The 19,491-nt window shown below is 44.7% G+C and overlaps 1 protein-coding gene across 1 annotated transcript; it reads right to left on the reverse strand.

Annotated features, from left to right (window-relative positions):
* Positions 1-10,458: 10,458 nt before the first annotated feature.
* Positions 10,459-15,269, reverse strand: LOC142564872 (gustatory receptor for sugar taste 64f-like). The gene is made up of 3 exons (XM_075676062.1): positions 15,203-15,269; positions 12,951-13,040; positions 10,459-10,720 (listed from the first exon to the last, which is right to left on the reverse strand). The coding sequence occupies exons 1-3, from the start codon at positions 15,224-15,226 to the stop codon at positions 10,622-10,624; spliced, it is 213 nt and encodes a 70-aa protein (XP_075532177.1). The 5' UTR covers positions 15,227-15,269; the 3' UTR covers positions 10,459-10,621.
* Between the last annotated feature and the right edge of the window lie 4,222 nt (positions 15,270-19,491).

Genomic DNA, 19,491 nt, shown 5'->3' on the forward strand with positions numbered 1-19,491 from the left:
GAGAGAATAGCCTAGAGGAACTCGAAATCCCACAGGTAACGCCAGAAGAAGTAAAGAAAGCCTTAGGAGCTATGCAAAGGGGGAAGGCAGCCGGGGAGGATCAGGTAACAGCAGATTTGTTGAAGGATGGTGGTCAGATTGTTCTAGAGAAACTGGCCACCCTGTATACGCAATGCCTCATAACCTCGAGCGTACCGGAATCTTGGAAGAACGCTAACATAATCCTAATCCATAAGAAAGGCGACGCCAAAGACTTGAAAAATTATAGACCGATCAGCTTACTGTCCGTTGCCTACAAAGTATTTACTAAGGTAATCGCAAATAGAATCAGGAACACCTTAGACTTCTGTCAACCAAAGGACCAGGCAGGATTCCGTAAAGGCTACTCAACAATAGACCATATTCACACTATCAATCAAGTGATAGAGAAATGTGCAGAATATAACCAACCGTTATATATAGCTTTCATTGATTACGAGAAAGCGTTTGATTCAGTCGAAACCTCAGCAGTCATGGAGGCATTACGGAATCAGGGTGTAGATGAGCCATATGTAAAGATACTGGAAGATATCTATAGCGGCTCCACAGCCACCGTAGTCCTCCACAAAGAAAGCAACAAAATCCCTATAAAGAAAGGCGTCAGACAGGGAGATACGATATCTCCAATGCTATTCACAGCATGTTTACGGGAGGTATTCAGAGGCCTGGAGTGGGAAGAATTGGGGATAAAAGTTGATGGAGAATACCTTAGCAACTTGCGATTCGCTGATGATATTGCCTTGCTTAGTAACTCAGGAGACCAATTGCAATGCATGCTCACTGACCTGGAGAGGCAAAGCAGAAGGGTGGGCCTGAAAATTAATCTGCAGAAAACTAAAGTAATGTTTAACAGGCTCGGAAGAGAACAGCAGTTTACGATAGGTAGCGAAGCACTGGAAGGGGTAAGGGACTACATCTACTTAGGGCAGGTAGTGACCACGGATCCGGATCATGAGACTGAAATAACCAGAAGAATAAGAATGGGCTGGGGTGCGTTTGGCAGGCATTCTCAAATCATGAACAGCAGGTTGCCACTATCCCTCAAAAGGAAAGTGTATAACAGCTGTGTGTTACCAGTACTCACATATGGGGCAGAAACCTGGAGACTTACGAAAAGGGTTCTGCTGAAATTGAGGACGACGCAACGAGCTATGGAAAGAAGAATGATGGGTGTGACGTTAAGGGATAAGAAAAGAGCAGATTGGGTGAGGCAACAAACGCGGGTAAACGACATCTTAGTTGAAATCAAGAAAAAGAAATGGGCATGGGCAGGACATGTAATGAGGAGGGAAGATAACCGATGGTCATTAAGGGTTACGGACTGGATCCCAAGGGAAGGGAAGCGTAGCAGGGGGCGGCAGAAAGTTAGGTGGGCGGATGAGATTAAGAAGTTTGCAGGCATGGCATGGCCACAATTAGTACATGACCGGGGTTGTTGGAGAAGTATGGGAGAGGCCTTTGCCCTGCAGTGGGCGTAACTAGGCTGATGATGATGATGATGATGAAGGTAGCTTTACTGAGAAACTCGCACGCCGGGACGATGGAGACAGAATGAAGAGGATGCACAAACAAGTGCTCTGTGCCATGTCTCTAATAATATGATCGATGTAGTTGAACTCAATATCCTGAAGTGACAAGGATGTTTGGCACACACATAAAATGTCATACATCGTGATAAAATATGACTTCGAGATTTCTCGCATGGTCTGGTTAACGGGCCGAAAAAAACATAAATAGTTTACAGGTACTTGGCACCTCATCGTCACAGCACTCTAGTTTTCCGATAACGAAATATACTCAATAGCGCAACTATCCATCCTACTGCTTAACTCGTAACTCGCGCCTTGTAACTTACGTTTGGCTAGGGCCATGGTACGCTTCCCCATGAATGCCGCATTGAGCCTTTTCACACCGACGGCTGTTTCCTCTGTCCAAGGTTCAGCATTTCCATTCGCTCAGGTCGTAACGTAATAGGCCGCTTTTCTGTATTCAAATCGATTTCGCCCTGGTTACCAAGTTGCTATGAATCACGTCATCAGCAAACCTCCGCGCCCAAGAAGTGCAGCAACATACTCGAGATCCTGATGTGCGAGAGCACGCAACAGTAGACATACTTGTAGGCGAAGGGGGCCCTTATAGATTACCTGCATGCTAATGTGGCTGCTTGCCTGACACGCGAGCAGCCATTACAGGAGATTGATGCAATTTCCCCGCGAATGAAGACAGGCGATCACAAAAACAAATAAACCGAACTAATGAATATCTCAGTACGTTTTTCATGAGAGTTCTGAAGAAAACTAAAGGAATGCCATCGGGAATTCTTCATTTCTTTCGCAGGGAGCCGAAACAAACTTCCGGCTTTCGTATTTAAAAAAAAAGTACCGCCTCTTTGTTGGTCGATAGACGTATATTCAATATATAAGAAGGCGGTTTTCTATAGAAGATTCGTTATCTAGCTGAGCAGTTTATTTCTCTTCGATGTTTGAACGTGAATATGAAGCTTCAGACACTGGTTAAGTCGAATATGGGATCAGTTGAGATTTTTCAGAGCCCACACGTTATTTTTTAATTGACAATGTAATAAAACAGATTGACTCCTTTATGTGGCACCAGCTGGTCCTTGTCGCTTGGGAAAGAAAGGAATTGTCACAAAATTGGTACCAAAATATGACCAAAGATGTATCACAAAAAGGTCACTCGCGCTAACACAAAGTTCTGTACATAGATCCAGCTATCCACAGAAGCTAAACATCTATGGAGTGGCTTATGTAAGCACGAGTTGTCCGAGAAAATATAGACGAGTACACAGTTACACAGACGAGCGCGTAGACCATAAGTAAATCCGCACAAAACATACTGCATAAGCATTTGTCAAACTAACAAGCATAGACTTGCATCAAATATGGATCTTTCAGACGACACTAAAATTTAGCATAGACCTAAGATGCCGGTGCTGTCTAACAACTTTTAAAGCGACAAGCTCTTTTCTCTGAAGCCCTGCTGTCGGCCATGGGCCAAGTATTTTTTTTTACAGTAAATGGTCACCGATATAATAGCGTTAAATATGCCCTGAGGTGGTGCATATCTACGTCTTCGTCTGGGAGGCCACACGAGCACTGCGGGTTATGGGCACGTTTAATACTAAACAAAAATTAGCGTGTGTTTGCTCTACCAAGTCGCAGGTGGTGCATATAATGTCTCACGGAAGAGCAGTAGATTTTAATAAAGAGAAAGGAGGAGAGGTCGGCCTGGAGAGCGTGTCTCTAGCCTGCTACTCTTCACTGAGGAAGGGGGAAGTGGGAAATGCAGAGAAAGGTAGGTGGCGAGTGATTAGGTTATGGTACAATGAGCTACTGTATACACGTTGCCAAATCTGCGGATGCGCACTGTAGACGCAATACGCGCAAGAGTAATCTTGTCCTCACAGAAGTACTCTGGCCACAAAAATTAATCGCACAAACACAGGTTCTAGAGGCGATCGTCTAAACCAGTCTCACTTACAAAGTTCAAAAGTGATTTCATGTCACGTTGGGCACAGTGAACTCTTCTCCACGTGTCCAAAAGCTTTTCTTCCTAAAAGGGGCGGGAGTCCAAGCAGTCAACAGTAGACTTGAGTGTTCTTCGTTCGGCCGCATATTGAGGGCACACGCAAAGTACGTGAGCTATTGTCTCGGATACGTGATGGACGCTACAGTCAGGGTCCCGTGCTTGTCCAATCTTATGAAGGTATCGGTGAGTGTATGCCACACCCAGCAGTAATCGATGAATGAGTGTTTCCTGGCCTCTCCGCAACCGAAGTGGAAGCTGGAATCGTGAACCAGCGTCAAGTCTATGGAGTGTTAAGAACGGCCAGCTGCAGTGCAAGTTTGCCCCTCAGTTACAACTATGGCGGCAACATTCCGGGGGCGTCGCCGCCCACTTCTAGCCACAGCTTGGCTAAATCGACTTTGTGTCGGGGAACAATACGGGCATCCCCCACTCTCCGTCGCTTCAGCTAGGATGCGTTCGATGAAGCAGGCTTTGTGCTGAAACCGCCACCAACCTCTAGCCTCATCGCCGTTGTGACGGAATGAGTTCGGCGGGCCAACTATTGTTCCCAAACTCCCCAACGCGCTACCCGGAACGGCTCCAAGTTCTACGGAGCCCCTCTGACGTCGGCTCCGGACATTCGAACGTGTGTGCATTTGTGTGTGTAGACCATCCTGCGGGGAGGCGGCTAGTTTGCGATCACGAAACGAACGTTCGGATCACCTTGTATGGGGAGAGGACCGAGTGTTTAAAAACCGCTGTTGTGCGGCTGCTCTGAACACTCTCTCTCAAGCAGTCATGTTAGACTGATGTACTTTCTCAAACAGTCATGTTAGACTGATATAAATACTGCAAATAAACCCATATTCCTCGTTCTCGATGAGAAGCAGTTCTCCCCTTCATCAACGTCCTCAGCGTGGATAAATTAGACGACGGCATGGGCCAGCTACCTTCTAATTCATGCCCGACTCCAATCTTGACAACGGATCACGAGCGATGGGATTGAGCCCCCAATCCTGACAGGAGACACTCTTGCTGATGTTCGGAGTTGTCCCAATGTCGTGCCCTAGAAGTTTTGATGGAGTTATGGAGCAAGGCGTTGACGTCATACCGGGAAAAAGGAATTTTTATAATGTTTCCGTCAGTGCGCGCCTGTTTTGCTTCCGCTTCAGCCTGTTTATTTCCAGCTATTCCACAATGGCTAGAAATCCACTGTAGCACGATGGTATGCCCGGAATGAGAAGCCTCAGCAAGCAGAGACATGATATCATGAACCAGAGTACTATATGCGGTTCTGTCATTCATATAATTGCTTATGAGTTGCAGAGTTGGTTTGGAGTCACAGAACACTGTCCACTTCTCGAGGCTTTGTCGCAGTTGAACTCCGGTCAACTCAGCTGCTGTAGACGACGTTCTGTGTGCTATCTTGAACCGTTGTGCAATGCCCATTCCAGGTACCATGTAAGCCGCCGCGGTAGAAGTCTGTGTCACAGAACCATCTGCAAAAACATGTTCGGTATATCCATATATGTAAGCAATGTATGATAACGTGAAATGCTTGAGCCCAGTAAGTGGCACTTTCGACTTCTTCGTTATTCCAGGAATTGAGAGTCTCACCGTTAGCTTTGCCGTCGTCCAGAATGGAACTTCGGGTATGTTATGCGGTTCGAAGTCCGACGGCAATAAGCCTTGCTGCGACAATACGGCTTCTGAGTAAAGGCGCTGACAGGCCGTATGCTTATGACGTTCGTCAGTGGATGATTCCTGTGTCTAGTCGGTAGCCTTAGATGCACTCGCAATGGCTCTTGTTGCAAATAAACTCGAGCTGGGCGCACACGTGCCCCAGCAATAGTGCCCCAAGTAGACGCACATCGTGGCAGTCCTAGGCAAATTCTCAGTGCGCGAGCCTGAGCACTTAAAATTTCAAGGGTGCGTACAGCAGCTGTAGTAACTCGAGAAAGTATAGGAGCACTGTAGAGAAGGTGGCCAACAAAAAGTGCCTGGTAGAGCTGCAGAAGAGATGATTTGGATGGCCCCCATGATTTTCCAGATATATGTCGAATGATTCGAGCAAAGCTGTCCAGCTTTTTTATTAATGCTTCGACTAGGATAAGTCACGGTCAATGATGACTCCGAGAAACCTGTAGTGGGTTACCGAAGGCATAATTTTCCCATCAATCATAATGGGGTAGCAGTATATTGACTTCCGTATCTCAAATTTAATGTCTCAAATTTACTGTTATCTCTCAGGTTGGGCGGAATTTACAGTTTTATACATGGGTCTATAAAGAACCACTTGTACAAGTTAGACTGTAGGCCAAACCAAGTACTTATGCTGAGATTACCGGATATCCGTCCCAGGAGCAAATGAGCTGCACTACGGGAAAGAAAAAGATGTGAAGTTTCCTCGTTATTGCATGCCTGATTTGCAGATACATCCAGTACAATGTTTCCAAGAATATTGCAGTCGGTATTCACCGAAACTCTATGACGTGATTATAAGCACTATAAGCACTATGTAGCGTAACGTCGATAGAAAAGCAAAAATTTCAGCGACGGTGGAAGTTGTCACTGAGGATAATTTGCATCTTTGCTGTAATGCCAATGACGTATCATGAATGCTGAAGCGGGGTAATTATTAAGTCACTATCTATCTGTTTACAAGTGGAGATATTGAAGATATAAGTTGTAAATCTTGCATTGTACCAGTTGTGCGGTTATCATGGACATGTCTATCTTAGCTATTCCCTCAAGCGATTGTTCAATTATGGGCTCTTCAGCACCCAAGGAGGATAAATATTATCTCATTAGTATGATTCTAATCTAGGCAATATTATTTTATGGTATTGAAACACCTTGTGAATTTCTAATTTGTCCCTGTCCTATAGTACTGTTTTAGTGGATGCTTCTCATGCTGCATCAAAGTGCAGTAAGCGCGTCGGCAAGTTTCAACCATTCGTATAACTGAAGACGGCTGGCGATGAAGTTCAGCAATAGCTAGAGCACTCGAGGATGTTTGAGGGGCGCCGAGACACAACCAAAGTCATTCTAACAGTAAGCGTTGAAGCTGCTTCTCCGAAGTTTGCGACAACCCATGAAAAATAGCTGGTCAATAAGCAACTTTGAAGACAAGTTCTATTTAGCAATAGGAAACGTTCCAGCGCACAGATAAACACGGACGAGCAGAGAAGGACAACAAGAACGCCGGTGTACACAGGGCGGTGCTACTGGTGCACCTGACTGCTCAAAGGTATTTCCTTGAATCGGGCCACAATCATCGAAGGCGGAAAAACCGAAACGATGAAAAAACCTTCACAACATTTCACAACAAGATTCAGCAACGACAGAGGAGGCCGAGAGATCAAAATTTAGTATTGAATACTTTTACTGAAAAAAAGCTAAATAAAATGTTCCGAATAACACCGGTATAGGGCCCGACGAAATCCCAATGCCGCTAATCAAAAACCTTGCTCTGAAAAACAAGGCACTGCTGACTAATGCCATTGCGCAAGTGATTGAACCGAAGAAAATTCTGATTGCCTGGCGTGAAAGCAAGATGAATCTCATCTACAAAGGTCAAGGTGATAAGGATAAGACGAGCTCGTACAAGTCAATTACAGTAACGTCGGTAACATACTATAGAAAGGTAATGTAAATCATAAGATCATGACCATTCAAGTGGTTGGAGAAAAATTATATACTGGGAGAACTACAGAATTCGTTCCGATCAGGCAGACACTTAGAGGATAGGTTTGTACTAACTCAGTGCATAATGATTTCTGTAGCTCAGAATAGACCTTTATGGATAGCATTTCTTGATATTAAGGGACCCCACGACAACTTTGACAGGAAACTGTTAAGGGTATTATCATGCACGAAGGCACAGATGGCGAGATTGTGTAGCTTCTGAGGGAGATATATAGGGGCAATCGAGTACATATTGTATGCCAAGATCAGAAATGGAATGAAGTGGTGTAAGTTCACCGAGGAATAAAGCACGGATGTCCTCTGTCTCTATAGTTGTTCGCGCTTGATGTTAAGGGCATAGAAAGGCGACTGGAGGACAGTGAATTAGGCATTGATTTATCCGACATTCGTAATGGGCAAAGGTTGCAACAGAAGGTCCTTGGGCCGTAGGCCATGTGGACGACATAGTGCTACTCCCGGGCCATGCAAAAGATTTACAGAGACTTAAGAATATCTGTGACAACGCAGCGACAAACTTGTGACTTAAGTACAGCACAGAAAAATCGGGAATCACGATCTTTAATTAAGAAGCGTGTAATTACGGGGTCTCAATTAAACAACAAGTCAGACCCATCGTCAAGCAATATAAGTACATCGGCGTATACATAAACGAAGGAAAGGCTTACTCAAGCACCCATAAAAAAACCTAAAATAAAGAGGAAACGGAATGCAGCAATAATGCAACATAGAGCAATTTGGGGTTACAATAAATATGAGGTAGTGCATGGAATCTGCAAAGCGAGTAATGGTGCCAGCGCTAATATTCGCAAATGTTATTCAGCGCTTGAAATCTGATATATTTTGATGGGCTGGAAGTAACCCAAAAATCTGTACGCCGGTTTACTTTGGGAGCCCAAGGTAAAACCACAAATGAGGCAGCGCACGGTGGCATGAGGTGGACCTCTTTTGAAGTCAGCGAAGCACAGGGCAAAATAAATTTTGAAAGCAGCCTCAGGAACATTGATGAAAATAAATGACCGGCAGCAGCCCACAAGTATCCGAACCTCAATAGCGTGGACGCATAATGGCAGAAGAGGTTGACAACCAAGTAGGGGGTAGTCGAAAGTGTAAATAGAAAACAAGCAGTCGCCAGAAAGAAAGCCAGAGAAACAGAGGCAGTATATTGGATGAAAACAATGCAAAAAAGATACCATGCAGATTTAGAACAACGGCTAGCAAGAAGTTTGCAGAGAAAATCTGCTACAATAACACAAAGGCAAGTGCCTTGCTGTCTGAGGCTCGAGCTGGTTGCCTAAGGAGAAAAAATATACAGGAAGAAATATTCGTAGCAAGCTGAGGTGTATGTCTGCTGCAGCAAAAGTTGAGAGACCACTCAGCCCATTTTAATGGAATGCGAAGATATTCATGCAATGAGACTCGCAGGTAACGTACACCTGCCAGAAGCATTTGGATTTAAATTGTATGAAAGCAGTTGAATTAAGCAAGCGTCGTTTGGACTGCTCGTGGAAAAACAGCAGCGAAGAAATTGATGCGATCGGATTCTTTACAGACATGCGTAGCTGTACAAGGTACATATATAGATGCTTTGAGGAAGGGGAAGAAAATTAGGGACGTGTATACAAATTGTTAAAATAAAAAGCATGAATAGCATACCTGACTAACGTAAGCATGCTATGTGACTATTTGTCAGCGCTCTGTTTTAAGGGGGTGTGCAACGTTAATCTGCATAATATCATAATCAGTGACGAAAGGAGCCAATTTGGCATCATCCTGTCGTGGCTCTCACTGTCCTGTCGCTGTCACTGTCATCCTGTCGTGAAGTCCACTGGTGCTCAGTCGTATTGTGATGCATTGCGAAAATTATCATCCATGGGATATCAACACTGAAAGTCAATTTAACTTTACTATACATGTGCAGACCGGAGAGCGAGCATATTTTTAATCTGCTTTTGTTAAAATAGTTTATTTATCATTAGTGACATGACTGCACATATAATGAGCAGAATCATAGATATTGCAAGGTTATCACTGAGGAAAACAGAGACATTACTTCGAAAACAACTTGATGGATGCTCCAGGTGCTTTTTTGCCGTCGCCGTGATGTTCTGTATAAAGTCCAAGGGTACTAACACCATTGCCGTGGGCCGTATGTCGTAAGGGCGCGTGAAAGAACTTGAGGGGAGCCGACGATTGCGGCTCAACCAGGTGCGCGCGAGGGAATAAGGCGGAGAGCAAGCGCACCGTCTTCCGTCGCGCGAAAGGCCGTAGGGGGATGGGAGGGAGGGAGGGGGGCGGTGTTTGACTTTTTCAGCAACTGCGTGTTTCCATACTGAGCGCAAGGGGAACTGACGATCGCGGCTATATCGAGCAGCGAAACGGAGGAAAGTGGAGAGGCAGTGCAGGAGGGAGGCAAGAGGTGTAACTTCAACTCTGGCAGCAATAGAGTGCTTTGCATGGCCGCGCGGTCACGCACGCCGTATCTTGGAAGCGATCTGCACACGGCTCATACAATTGTGCGTGCTGTTTTCTCGCCACTGTTTCCGTTGAAGCGATAGACAGCACGAAGGCCACTTCGCTCGCTGCTGCTGCTGCTTCCACGCTTGCTCAAGCCAGTGTTTTGACAGCGAGTGTCATCGAGTGTGATGTGTTCACACACCATGCTTGTTAATTCAGTTAGTAAGCGAATGCTTCAAAGTTTATACGGTCGATGAAACTGCAACCCTTACTTCATATAACTGTCTACTGATTTGCTATCGCAATCGATGTCTGTCCTTTCGGCCGAAACTGCGACTCTTCTGCTACAACTTGGTCAGCTAGAAATGTCGCTGTAAGCGGCATCGGTTTCATGGACAAGACTGCCTCGATGTCCTCCAAGCCGAGGAGAAGCTGCGCGTTGAGGAACCCTATTATATATTATTAGCACCATCTCTCGACAACTTGGAAACAAGCCAACGAAGCCGCTAAAAAAGTCGCAAGCACAGAATTACACCTTCGTTCGCTGTGCGGCAGGAATATGAAACCGTTGCTCTACTTTTCAGATATGCTAAGTGTTCATCAAACTTGAAGCTTACGTTACGTTTGCATCGGCCAGCGCATATGAAGATTACGTAGAGCCATAGCACTAACAAGTCAGGGTGTAGAAACACTGTCGCCACTTTCAGAATGTACATGCACTTTCTTTAATTTGGTCTCATAATAGTGCGATTTCTTCAATCTGTGCGTTTTATTTTTTGTTTCAGTGGTGATGTATGTTCAGGAAAGCCATTCAAGATGGTCTAGCGATACGACATTGCAACTATAAAAATAGTCCTGTCTTCTCGGATGTTGATGAGTTGCCGGCGGCTGCTCACGTCCCTTTGTTCACCATGCCAGTGCTAGCTCGAGGAGAGAAGCCATGACTGCTCTGCACAAGGATCACGGTGTATGTAATGACTGAGCCGGCTATCTGCAGACAAGAGAAACAGAGGTAAGCTTCACTCTTATTGGTACAGCACGAATTGTCATGGTACGTATGCAAAAGCAAGAAACACGCGAGCATGCATGCTTGGTAAGGCCTGTACGCTGTTTCATACTCACTTCCCCCATTGGTTCCTGCCAAATGGCCCTGAGCCACACCTCTGTTATTTTCCGCTCTAATAAGATTATACCATTTCATAAAAGCATCCATGTAACCACCTCAGAAAACGTCTTTGTGGTAACCGCAGGTGTCAAGCATAGGCAGACACCCGACGCTCGCGCTTTGACCGCAATGCACACGCAGTTGAAGAACATCCTGGATACCGCACTAGAGATGAGTCACCCAAAATTAGTGCACAAATTTGAGCAATGTATACACTACCAACCACGTGGCCTAAAAGGCTTCAAAAGCAGCACTCTAGCAAATTCCTGGCAAGCACCGACCGCCATTAGTGGCCAATGAAACCATTAACTCTTTTTTTTTCTTCTGCGCAACATGGTTTCCGTGAAACATATTCCTGCGAAACGCAGTTACTGTCAAATGACAAATTACATTGCATTCTTGATCAGTCATCTTGTGCCAATTGCATCTTTTTAGATTTCTCGAAAGCTTTTGATAAAGTGTGCCATCAATCGTTGTTTTATAAATTAAGTCATCTTAATCTTGATGCACATGTCTTTAGATGGATTCAATCTTTCCTTCTCAACCACTGGCAGTTTGTTTTTACTAATGGCACAACCGCACCGCTTACTAACATGCTATCTGGTGTACCACAAAGATCCATCCTCGGACCACTTCTATTTTTAATTAATAATAATGACCTTCCGTCCACCCTATCTTCTGCGAGCCACCTTTTTGCATTGTGTAATTTTCCGAGAAATATGTAACCTCAACGACATTAGTACTCTTCAGACCTACCTTAATTTGGTCGCTAACTGGTGCAAAACTTCGAAAATGGAATTAAATAATAAAAAATGTAAGTTCATGCGCGTTTCTCGCTGCTCTAACACTTCCCCTTCTTATTGTCTTAATGTCATGCCTCTTGATTCCGTCGCATCATATAAATATCTAGGCGTGTATATATCACGAAACTTAACATGGAATGCCCCTACTGAATACGTCACCAATAATGCTAATCGCATGTTAGGGCATTTACGTCGCAACTTCTCTGCTGCTCCATCGTACTTAAAACTCCTACTTTATAAATCACTAATACGACCTAAACTTGAATACGCGTCATCTATATAGGACCCTGGGCATAAAAATCTTGTATCTTCTCTCGAACTTATACAAAATAACTCCGTTCACTTCATCTTTTCAAATTACAGCCGTACTGCAAGTATCACAGCCATGAAAACTAACCTTTTCTCTCCCGCCTTTAATATCTCGCCGGAAAATCAGTCGCCTCGCTCTATTCCACAAGTTATATCATCACTTCACGCTACACGACGATTTTATTTCACCACCGGACTACATCTCCCATCGCATTGAGCATCGGCACAAGGTTGGCATCAAAAATGCAATACTAAAGCTTGTTTTCAGTCCTACCTTCCCCAGACATCTGCCGAATGGAACCGCCTCTCTCCCGATATTGCAGCCATTGAAGATAATCAACGATATCGTGATGCATTACCAACCTTTGTTTATTTTGGAGAATGTTGAAATTATGTTCTAACAAAATTCACTGTATTATATTTGTTGCTCCTGTAATCTATATTACCCACTCTCCTCTGTAATGTCCTTGCCTCTGAGGGTACATTAAATAAATAAATAAATAAATAAATAAATAAATAAATATTCCCGTGCTGGTCCTTGAGAATAGGTGGTGTATTCTGACTGGCTGTGTTAAACAGTAAGGAAGGCGTGCTGTCAGCACTGCTTTGTCGCATTAGTGGTACGGCATACAGACTAATGGGCTGGCTTTTATGCGCAGACACAGCATCTAAGCCTTGTGGCATGTAATTCATGAAATGTTGGTCCTCTTGTAAGGCAAAAAGGAAAGCATCCTTTGTTGAACGAGACGGCAGGATAATCAATTATCACATTATTTTTGATTGCTGATGAGAAATGGATTCGGACAAGCAGAGAGGCTGTTTCTTGAAGTATACTTCATCATTGGCTTACGTAAAACCCGCACAGGATTGCAAATCCTTGCCTTTTGATCCCGTAAGCGTGCATAGTGACATCCTGCTGACCTCTCAAGTAAGCAGCGACGTACCGAAACGAGAAGTTTCCTGTCGAGGTAGAAGAACTCTGCCCCACTTATACGCATACCGTTGGGGTCGATACTGTCGTGCAGGAACTGCATCTGCGTACGGTAAATCATGCGGATATCACCTTCATTTAATAGAATTGCGCAAAACATGCATACACAAAACACGTTCAAATTTGCCTAAATAAGGTCTAACTAATCCTTCTCATAAATATATTTTTGAAAACTAAGTCGAACTTTTTATCGAAATACACATTTATACATGACCACTGCTTCTCAGTTTTCGTTCAAAATAGACGTGAATGACGGTGGACCGAATTACAATTTTTTATTCACATGATGTCGTACGATTCTGCAGTGTTTCCATCTGCCTTGAAAGATGCTTTACGCTTAGATTTCAGGACAAAGACTAAACCTTCTGTCTCCCTTATAAAATATTCGAACGCATCATCTTGAGTGCCAACGCACTGTCACGACGATCATTAAGCTATCTACACAAAGTCCCGAACAAGCGCTTGGATCAAAACGTGATTACCGGAATCAATCTGTTTTACCTTTGATTATTCCCTTCTATTGAACACATGTACTATCGGGGACAGAACTGCCCAGGACGTGGCTCCAACAGCCGCAGCAGGGGAAGGCTACATTGCTGCCTTATCTAGTGACAGGACAGCAGTCACGTGACCTGGTTCGAGATCAAGAATGAGCGCATGCGCGCCCTAGCTTTCACGCGAGTAGCTCTTCGCCCGCGAACCTTGCTTGAGATGCCTCTATGGTGGCATCGGTTCAAAGCGTCTGCTGCGTGTGCTGCAGCACTGGTTTCAAGGAACGTGTCATGGCTTTCGCGAGCGGGCGCGATATCCTCTTAAGCAGCCCGCATCGAATGGCAAAGTTTTTTTTCTAGTTGCTAACTTCACCTCTTTTGGCAGTCTGTGCCCAGACAATCAATCATTGGTTTTGCGGAATGAGAAAGCGGTACAAAAATTGATGCTGCCAATAACACCGCATGTGCCGCGCATTTATAAACTGGATTTCAAGCAAGTTACGCTCCCATCCGATGTCCACATAGCGGCATCTCGCGGTAGGTTTCTGGGCGAAGAGCAACTCGCATGAAGGAGCCAGCGAGTATACACGCTTGCACGCAAGCTAGGAAGTAAAGCTTTATCTCGAACCAGGTGAACCATCACTAGGATGCGCAGTGATTTACCTGCTGCTCCGGGGGTTGGAGCCACGTCCTGGGCAGTTCTGCCCCCGATAGTACTCAACATAATGAATGTGTTGATAATATCGTCAGCAGCGACGGCGAAGAGAGAGAGAGGGGGAGAAATTTATTTACAGAAAGGCAGAGAGGTCGGCCAGAGCTATAACTTGCTCTGGCCTGCTACTCTACACTGGGGAAGAGTGACGACGAAGAACAGAGTAGTAAATACTGTGATCACAAAACTAACTCTCCATTGGGCGAACGAGTTCCCCTCAAAGCAAGTGGCATTCAAAGCAACACAGCAGGGACCACAGTCGGCGATCGTCGAATATCTTATCAGCGGGTCAACCGCATGGGCTTTTCTAGGTGACTCGAACAAGGTTTTAGCGTAATGGCTGGTGCCCACGTGCCTTCCAGAAAGCACTACGAAATTAGCGTCACGTACACAATCAGTTTACACAAGCTTCGGTACCAAGAGACAACAGATAGAACCGTCGATAAGATTCGGGAAACACGCGATACATCAGATTCTAGAAACTTCCGACACATGCAGGCACGTCCTGCTCCGAGCGGTAGCGTTTAACATTTGTTAGCCCTTGAAAAGCGCTAACTGGAGAAAGATAAAACAAGTTCACGTTTCAATATATGCTGACAATAGCAAATACAACATGCACTTGCGCCTTCAATACAGCAGACACATCCACGGTCTTTCCACACTTACGAAGAAGGAAACGACACAGAGGCAGCCAGTAAACTTTACTACGGGGGCCAGCTGCTAATGCCCAACGGTGGGCGACCACCCCATTCCAGGTAGGCGTGGCCCCGCGCTGATAGCCTAAGCCTGTTCACCAGCCGTAGCTGGTCCTCAGGTTTGGGGAAAATTACGATAGTGACTCGCAAAGCACACTCACGATGAAAATTTACCGAGCTGAGCAAGTGCTGTTGTATCCAAACCACCACTTTTGAACGTTACTACTCTAACACAACACAAACTTCTGATTAACCAAACTGTTTTTCTAAGGGTGCTATTACACAAATCGCCCTGCAAATTACCAACCTGTTCTATGTAGCTGTCTGCCATTTGAGCAAATGTTGCCTCTTTAGCCGCGTCTTGGATGCTGCGGGACTGAAACAGTAAATGCATTAATGAGGCTTCTGCGATAACCAGGAGAGCTGTGTGTTGCGTAGGACTTCGTGCATGCTAATTCCAACAAAATCCTTCCAAGTTTGTCAAGAATTTTCGCAGATACGACACAATTACATGGTAAAATATTGACACGCGATCCCTTCAGAACGGCATGGGGACTCAAACTTCTGCGTTCGCGCATTTTTGTTCCTTCATGAAATGGCCTTGTGGGTTTTAATGGCGTTGTCGCCGTGAGAGCTGAGAAGAGCATTACGAAAACACGTAAATGCATAGTTTTTTGAGAGGATGGGAGTCTTTGCGCCGCTAGCTCAGCTTATCGCTGACTATGGAAGTATTACATGCGCCACATATGCCTAAGGACAGGGCCAGCATGGTCATATTACGTAATTGAATGGAATGCGTTGAGTAATAGTTTCAAACAGATGTACTTAAGCAAAGTCAACGGTTGAAGAAAGGTAAGCATCCGGGCTCATATGTTCAACACCCCCTCACAGTTAAATGTATAGTGATATCTGAACAGCTATCTCCTGTATATGTTGAACTTCAGCAACTAAGCCTCTTCGAAAATGTTAAGATGTAGCCATCTCTCCTCTGCTAGTTATAACGTAACAAAACAATTCACGCCGTGGTTGCTTAGTGGCTTTGGAGTTGCGCTGCCAAGCACGAAGTCGCGGCATCAAATCCCAGCCACGGCGGCTGCATTTCGATGGGAGCGAAATGCAGAAACACCCGTGTACTCAGCTTTAGGTGCACGTTAAAACACCAAGTGGTCAAAATCAATTCGAAGCCTCCACTGCGACGTGCCTCATAATCAAACTGTGGTTGTGGCATGCAAAGCCCCGTAAAAAAGAAAGCGACCTTGAAACCAGCCAAACAAGCCTCCTTCAATAAAATTTCCCTATTACGGCTATTCCGGAAAATATTCGGGTGATATTTGTCTAGGCATGTGTGCGCATACGTGCGGTCATGCATGAGTGCGCGTGCGTTTATGGGTTAGAAATTCTACCATTAAGACGCGCACTTTCCCTACGAAAAATGGGCACATTTGTCTGCGCGGCAAGCTTACGGGAATTTGCTGGATTCATTGACTTACTTCATTGCTCAACTGGTGACTGATGACAGCCAGGTCCAGAAACCTGAGCGTGCTGTAGCCACTGTACGCCAATCCAAGCCAGAGAAACGTGCGGTGCGCATCGTTGGTGAAGAGGCAGTACCAAGTGATACATTGCACCCAGATGAAGCACATGGAACATGCAACAATCGCTGGTGCCCATATGGCATTGAAATCGGTTTTAAGCATTCTTATTGTATACACGTTCTTACGTATAGTTTCAACCATTAGGTCCGCCGACAATTCATCTAAACGATCCGTCCTGGCAAGCCGCTGACCGTCACGAAGTGCTAATTCCTGAGCCCTTATGTAGAAAACCAGAACCTCGCAAATATTGCTCACGGTGATATACATGACGCCCTCGTAGAAAAAAAACGCCACTTGACATAGCAAACGAAGCAGCATTTTGGGAAGCACGGAGCTCCAGGTCTTTTCTTTGCCTTTCAAGCTTTCCTCGGCTATTAGGAATACACAGAATCCTAAAGCTATTGTGGCTGATGCAGCGACGCCTGCCTTTCGTAATGTTCTATACCCTATCCTTTTTTCTGCATTTCTCTCAGCCAGAACAATACCGCTGTACGCCTCAAACAATGCGGCTTTCTGGAAGAAATGTAGAAGCTTGCTAGAACCAAACACAGTGCACAACCAGTTTACGAAGCTCGTAATAATCCAGCACCCGTTAACTGTAGCCAGGAGAAAACCCGTAAACAGTTCTGCATTCCGGGGAATCGTACTTTCAGCTCGTGCCCAAACATCCGCGGCTGCCAGCAGTGCGATCCAGGAGGCTGCGCACAGCGTGTACCGGCTTCTCCATGTGACCCTCGCTTTGTTCAAGTCGGCGAAGTTCAGAATGAAAAAACTGCCGAAAAAACTAAGGACCTTCGCGTATGGCGAAAAATTCTGAACTATAAAGCTGCTCCCTGCAACATTTCCTGATCTGTCAAGCCTTCTGGTTGCTTCGGGGAAGACATTTCCCTCTGGCATAACCTTTTGTGAGCCTGAAACAGAAGTTAGAATATGTGGTTATTGATGAACACATCTTTGGATATGGTTGCATTTTCAATGTTGCGATATTTGTAGTTTCTGCGTAAAAGGCATGATGGTTGATCAATCGTGGCTCTTATAGTGCAGATGACGAGACACTGTGAAATTACAAATCCGTAGAGCAAAGGTTATAGGGTTCGTGAACTAAAGCTAGCAACTTGGGGACTAGAAAGAAATTCTATAACCAAACTACTGAAACCATTTGCTTTCTCGGTAATGGATATGTCATATATCTCGTTACGTCATTACACTCTATGGGAACAAAACTAAAACACAGAAACACTATCTTAAAAGACAACGTAGTCGATTTACTTTGAGAACCACATTCATAAATGCAGAATTTAAAATTTTTATCATTGCAACTAAGTCAACGTACAAACCTCATTGGGAAATGTGGACAAATGGTAAAATACAATCAAAATTGCTGCCTTTGAATTGCACAGATCGCCAAGAAATAAATTAAGGTGCCAATAAGTTATCTTATTCCTTCCAATTTATCGCTTGTCATTTATCAATTTGGTTCACAAAAGGCGGAAATGTCTGGGCTACTAATTTTTCTTTTTAAAAATAATAAAGTTGGCGGTTGTTTTCTGGCAGGGCGATTCTGACTGTGTTATGTAAAGTTTTACGCATTTGGCCCAGTTTGCTCAGCCAAACACGCAATGTCCTTAAACCGCTCCCAGCGTAATTAAGAGCTCAGTACGTAATCGGAACTTCAAACTACGGTGTGGCTTATAAGTACCGCAAATTCTAGGTAAACATATCTTGCTTTTTTTTAGTGAGCCATGTAAGTTGTCCTCAGCCGGCTGCGTAATTACGATTCTCAAAGGTAGCACAACAATTATTATGCTTTAGTAATAACGTACCTTCTACCAAGCGCAGTGTTAGGACCGCACGTGGTGTTCGCTTCACCCTGGTCAACCTTGTCACGTATCTTCGGCGCGACCATCGAAGCATATTCTCGCCTTGGCCCCTAGCAAGCACCTTAATGAATATGACTGGCAATGTTTCGCAGTTTCTACGTCGCGTGTCCACTTTTTCATTGGCACGTGTCAAGATCGGTCCCATTTTATGAATCGTTCCGAGAAGGTTTAGATGCCGATTTGCTTTAGTAACATGGCTCCTACTGAGAGTATTTCGCGACAAGCCGCAGTCATTTCGGCACAGCCTCCATTGCGTATGTGATAAAAATGTGCGCTAGCGTGACAGTATAAGTAGGCTGCTCCTTCTGTCGCAAGGAGGGGACAACGAACGAACAAGCACGTCAAACGCACAAAAAATCATATACATAGAAGCCTGGCCAACGTCATCTCAATGCAATGAATCGCGCTCTCGACAAAAATAATAGACACCGGTAATGACGCGTTCGGAAACAGAATACTAAGACTGCTTTTCATAGAGCCAGCATACAGAAGAAAAAAAAAGAGTTAGAAAAGGGGTGCTCGGTGAGGGTTCAGTGGCACGTTCTCGTAGAGTTTTCCGAGAGGAAATTGGAAAATGTTTTCAACAACTCTCTTTTAATTATTCAAGGGAAATGTGAGACGAAAAAGCCGGCACGTGTCATCGTTACGGCGCACCCTACAATTCGATTTGCCGCGCGTTCCCTTTTGAAAAGAAAAGGAGAAAGCGGCGGCGTTGTATCGCGACAATTGTTGATCGAACGTTTAACTATGGCTATGCCAGTGCCACAAAGAAAAACACAGCGACCATATCTATGTATTGTAGCCTAGCGGCACGTGAATAGAAACATCACCAAAATTCAAGCGAAATTGAACTTAAATTTACTCAAGTGCAACAGCTTGCACGCGTATGCAAGGATAGCAAAAGGCGATAACATCACACTTGGCACTCTCTTCCATAAAGCTATACGTATTGCGCTTAAACGCACTTTGCATCTGAAGGGTACATCTGTGTACCCCCGTAACTTGTGCCAAAATTTAAAAATGTCCATGAGCGACGTAGCTGGGCAAAACAAAGCTAATGTTGTTTGCCGCCGCTTGAAGCAAGTCGGACTGTTTTTGTATTTTGCCTAAATACGTAATTC

This window comes from Dermacentor variabilis, chromosome 11, assembly GCF_050947875.1.
Source record: "Dermacentor variabilis isolate Ectoservices chromosome 11, ASM5094787v1, whole genome shotgun sequence".
NCBI lineage: Eukaryota > Metazoa > Arthropoda > Arachnida > Ixodida > Ixodidae > Dermacentor > Dermacentor variabilis.